The sequence below is a fragment of the Gasterosteus aculeatus genome, chromosome 11 (genome assembly GCF_964276395.1).
Source record: "Gasterosteus aculeatus chromosome 11, fGasAcu3.hap1.1, whole genome shotgun sequence".
NCBI classification, from domain to species: domain Eukaryota; kingdom Metazoa; phylum Chordata; class Actinopteri; order Perciformes; family Gasterosteidae; genus Gasterosteus; species Gasterosteus aculeatus.
The window spans coordinates 5,080,794-5,086,053 of NC_135699.1; the positions used below are offsets into that span (position 1 = coordinate 5,080,794).

A 5,260-nucleotide genomic window follows, 5' to 3' on the forward strand; every position below is an offset into this window, starting at 1 on the left:
GTCGAGGGGGACAGTTTCTGTCGCTGTCCGCGGTGCTGAACGTGTCTCTAACCGGCCTCCGTAGTACACACATCCACCACACCCACGCTGCCGTGGGGGGGCTTCCATGTCCCAAATGTGAACTCGAGTTACCCACGACATGTTCAAGATATAGAAGAAACAAAAACAAACAAACAAACAAAGTCTCTAAACGGGGCGGGCGGTGTGTGCGCGCGGGTCGGACGCCCCTTCAGGACACTGCGCGTGCGAGCAGGAGCAGGAGGAGGAGCAGGAGGAGGAGGGGCGAGAGGGAATCCCAGGAAGGAAGGGGGGTAGAAGGGAGAGGGGGGTAAATATCGCGTTGCTGCTGTCTCCCCTTCCAGTCACCCACATCCGAGGAGGTGAAGGAAGCGGACCGACAGTTCAAACGTGGCTGCGCGGCGTTTCGGAGGCGAAGCGAGGGGAGGAAACGTCACTCTCCGGCGACGCCGACGGTGTCAGACGGGCTCCTCCGCGGCGAATCAGTGGCCCGACGTCGGCCCGGGCTCGAGGATGAAGCGCGTCTCGGAGCGGCGCCGCAGTGGTGTGTGAAAATCTTCATTTTTGTTGCACCCGATGTCCTTTGTTGGCCTTGCATTTCCTTTGGGAGATTGTTGTTGGGCAACCGGAGCACAACTTGGATCACGCTCGGCCTCCCGGTCGCTGAGGCGCACATAAAAAAAAAAACCGAGAAAAAGATGCTCCGAGAGGGAGACAGCAGCATGACCGGCAGCACCGGGGACACGGAACACAAGTGAGGCGGAGGCACAACCGGCTTGTTTTTGGAACCGAGCGCAGCGGGACTGCTTGACATTGTTGCGTTTCCCTGCGCTTCTTCTTCGACCCGACGCCGAGCGCGCCAGGACGCGGCGGCTGCCGCTGTGCGGGTTCGGGTGTGAACCGGTGCATGCCGCAGCCCTCCCGGGTTCAAACAACTGCTAGTGCGGGTGGGTTCAAGAGATTTCTCCAGTGAGGGGAAAAGCCTCCGCCCCCCTCCTCGTTGCGCCATGGATGACTCGGGGATAATCCGGCGCCGGAGGCTGCAGGTGAGCTGCTTCCTCCTCACGGCAGATTGTCATCCTTTGATATGTCTCTTACTACCAAACGAATGGTTTCCCATTGTTTCCAGATGTGGGCCACACAACCAGTGTCATAGGTCCACTGACATATTCATGAATTTCATATGACAAGTTACTGTAATTTTTATTTAGGACTTCAACATAAATGCAAGTTAACCTATAGCTGCAGGCCTCAGTATTCCCATGCCAGTTAGTTCCATGATTAATTCATGATTTCCCTCAGTATTCAGTTGGTTATTTGGTCGATAAAACATCAGGACCGCCCCGGAATTCAAGGGGATGTCAAAGCTTTTTATATATTTACTTTGTTAGACTTTACTGTGAGAATGTGAATAATTGCCTTTTTTAAATTTCAGTTCAGTCGCCGTATCAGAGCAGGGGAAAACATTAATCTGCAGTCTCATCACTACTGGGTGTTATCCTTGCCCTGTGTCTCCTCCCAATGAGGTCACACTTGTTTTCTTTTGTGTTTAGAAATACAGGACATCCCCTATGATCTCCTGACATCACCACACAGCTCGCTAGGATCACTCCAATTAGTTCAAGCCGTCTCCTTCACCCAATGCTGCTGATGAGTCGTCACTCGTGCAGATATGACGCGTGCAAACCACAGCGCTCATCCATTATGAAGCAGGCTGCTTGTACACGGGCCTTACCCACCCCATCGTTGTGTGATTCAGTCGGGTGAACTGATCGGGGATGAGCAGCCTGCAGGCCGGGGCGGAGAGCAGCAGTATATGAGCATTCGTTTTCTGGAACGCGGTGGTTATGTTGCTGAAAAGAAGGGAGGAATGTCTAGCGAGTGCTCTCTCAGCTGCAGCTCTGAGCTCCTCGGAGGTAAAATTGACCCCTGTTCCTGAGATACGGAGTGTGTGTGTGTGTGTAAAGGAATCAAGGGAGGATTAGAAGTGAGGTTTGGCGCTCACTGCTCTCCCACCGAGATGTACGACAGGAAAGGAAATGAATCATAGAGGAGTCCGACTCGCTATGTCCCTGGCATTCTATAGATTATTTGTTGTGTGTCTGTGTGTGTGTGTGATTGGCTGTACATGTCCTGCTCAAAGGCCTTGTTGTCACTCCCACGGGTCTCATCATCCCAACCTTTACTCCCCCTCTCTATTCCTCTCTTCATCTGATACACACAATCATTCTTTTAGCAGAATACGGTGAGGACATCCCCCTGCTCCCTAGCAGTTGGGGTCAGGGGTCACACCGGTGATGCATTGCTTCCACAGCGGGAACTAAAAATATTTGTGCGAGCTGCACGTTGTGTCATTTAGAGAATGATATCTATAGATTCCCTGTCGTCTGTATGGAAACACTGACCCGTTTTGTTCAACAATATATCAACTACAATGGCTATTATGTCACTACCAAGGAGAAATGTTTTTTGGGGATACAGCATAAGCCTCGGGCTACTGGATATGCTATCGACACACGTGACCTCTTTAACAACACCTGTGTTAAGCTAAGAACTGTTCCATGGAATCAAACCTCGCCGTAAATATAAAACATTCAAAGGGACATTTTGATTATATTTTTAGACACGTGAAAGGAGCTTAGAAATTTACTTATTTGTCTGTTCGGCCTCGACTTCTCCTCATCGGTCATTGTCGTCGCAGGCATGACGTTCCCGTAATTAAATATAGGCAAGACAAATGGCGGCACCGATAGGAGCGCAGACCGCCGTCGTATGCACATGACACTCATTAGCCTCCTCCCCCTTTTCCATCTGTCAAACCCAAGACCGTTAGTCAGACGCCGTCGGATGCTGGAGATGATGACCGGTCCTGTCACAGTGTCTTGGCAGCAGGACAGTCCTTGATTGATGCTCATTGTCCGTCTCCGGGCGCCAGCGCCCCACCATTTTTCTTCTGCGCGGTGCGTCCACAAAATGATTGGACCGGGCGACCCGTCCTGACCGAGCTGCAGTGCTTTACAGGCACGCAGCTCAGCTGACCCCTTTTCTTTTATGAATGGAGCTTTTTTTTCTTTTGTTTCTTTAGTGCAGGAAGGAGGACTTGAAGGACACAACAGCAAAAAAACGTTTTTCTTTTTTAGGTTTGTCACATTGCTGGAAAACATGGAGCAGGAGGCCGCATTCGTAAATCCTTGACTACTACTTGACTTCGCTATGGTTGAGAAATAGCATCCCAGATCCATTGTGTTACATTTGAATGGTTCAAATAACATGTTACCATCTAAAAAACAGAAAAACGCAGAGAGGATTTATGGTAAATTTCAGTATCCTTCTCATTTCTGCGTATTTTGGCCTTTACGGTTAAGTGTATTACCAAATGATTCATCCGGAGTGACTCAACATGAGGCCACCATAAACACACAGACACATACAGTACACACACACACACACACACACACACAGATCGTAGGAGTAATACAGTCGAACCGTTTCCAAGGTTATTCCCGGTCAAAGACAACATGCTTTGACACAAAGCGGCCATCTGCGGGTCCGTCACTAAAAAGCCCAACCTGTGTCTGCAAACCCGGGGTGACCTCATGGCGGAATGCTCAAACCTCAGGAAGAGGAAGAGGAAGAGGAAGAGGGAGGGGGAAAAACAAGCGCTTCCTGTCAGAGAGCGCAGCACGTGTGCAGCCGAGCAGTTTGGCTTTTTAATCCGCGATCGCCGGCCACGTCATGTTTGTGACAGGGCCTCCCATCTGTTCGTCGGTCACCCGCCACCAACCGCCAGACTTCCTTTAATGGGACTCTGAGAGAGCTGCAAACGCCACCACGCGTCAGCCTCAGACGTCGACCTGTTTTCTTAAGGACGCGCTGTGACGTGGGAAACGCGGCCGAGCAACCAGCGCCGAATTCTGACACACTAATTGCACCACAAGAGAATTGAGCCGCGGATAATTTGGCCTCCAGGAGCTGATTGCGAGCAGAGAACAATACGTCCTTGATGATGTTTGGGCTGCTTAGTCTTCGCTTTGCGGGCGGGAAACGGAAAAAGACTTTGAGTCACTCGGGGCACGTCGGAAAGCCGCCGCGACGACCGCTGAACACGTCTGAGTCGGAACTGGAAAATTCTCTCTCTCCGTCTCGCTCTCATCGCTTTGCAAATGTAAAATGGAATTGGGGATTATGTGGGTACCATCTGGGAGATAGAGACTATGTGACACTGATTACTGAGAGCTATAATAAAGTGAGTGTGACAGTGGACCACTTTAATGGAATTTCCACTGTGTTAATAAAGGCCACGTCACCTGAGGGTTGATTGGATGAGCTACGTGCTACAGGCCAGGAGTCCAAGGGATGAAAGGGAGCATCAAGTTCATTGTGTCTGTTTATTATTTCAGGCACCGGCAGACGGCTGCACGTGCTTAATGTGCCAACTGGCTCTTCTATGCTTTCTATTTTCTAGACACGCCTTAAATAGTCCCACAGAGGCATTTGATGGACAGCAAGCAGGTGTTCGCGCGTCTGGACTCCCACATACGAGCGGTGGGCTCTGTGGGAGTTTAAGGCAGGGGATCTTGTGTTTATTGTGCTGTTGACCACTAAAACCTTTCTAGCGACACAGTAATCATTCCAACCGTTGCTGAGATGTGTCGATCTGTGTTTGACCGACCAACAAACCAAAAAATATTTCCAATCAAAGCACTTTGATTGTTTGCAATACGGTTAGATTCAACATATATTCGTGTCACACTCGCTTTCTTTAGACCCTTATTTTTGTTGCCCCCATGTACATTTACTGACACATGGAAATAGGGTTCATGGCGTGTCACATGACGTGGTTTTGTTTGCACTCGACTGCCGCCGCTCTGGAACGCTTGGTCAAGGCTTGTTTGCACAGTTGGCTTCGCTCCTGTAAGTCACCCGCCCCTCGGCTCTGACTGCTCAGGGTCAATTAGCCTGATCGATGAAGGACAAAGTGAGCGAGGGATCAATGGGTGGAATATTCAGATGTCCTCGTAAGGAGGGATTTGTCTCTGTTAAACAACTTAAACCCTGGAGACAAGCGGTGGAATCGCCGTGTAGCTTCCGACCGGCTCGTGAAGATGACTGTTTTTCTATTCTTCTTATCGGGGGGTTTCACTGAGTTTGGTAGACTGAGGAGCCTTAATCCTGAGCTTTCTCCTCGGCAGGTCACTGACACTCTCCTTGTAACACGCAGCTTTCAGGCGGCCACACTTTA

At 50.3% G+C, this 5,260-nt stretch overlaps 1 protein-coding gene across 4 annotated transcripts in view; it reads left to right on the plus strand.

The window, feature by feature from the left end:
* The first annotated feature begins 257 nt into the window (after positions 1–257).
* LOC120828469 (microtubule-associated serine/threonine-protein kinase 1) overlaps positions 258–5,260 on the plus strand; it is a 28,981-nt gene continuing 23,978 nt past the window's right edge. For 3 of the 4 annotated variants that reach the window (XM_040192058.2, XM_040192060.2, XM_040192059.2), the window contains exon 1: positions 258–1,064. In XM_040192058.2, coding sequence (XP_040047992.2) covers positions 1,026–1,064 — 39 coding nt within the window. In that variant the 5' untranslated portion in view covers positions 258–1,025. The remainder of the gene's footprint in view (positions 1,065–5,260) is intronic. The other variant, XM_040192062.2, reaches the window with a different exon arrangement.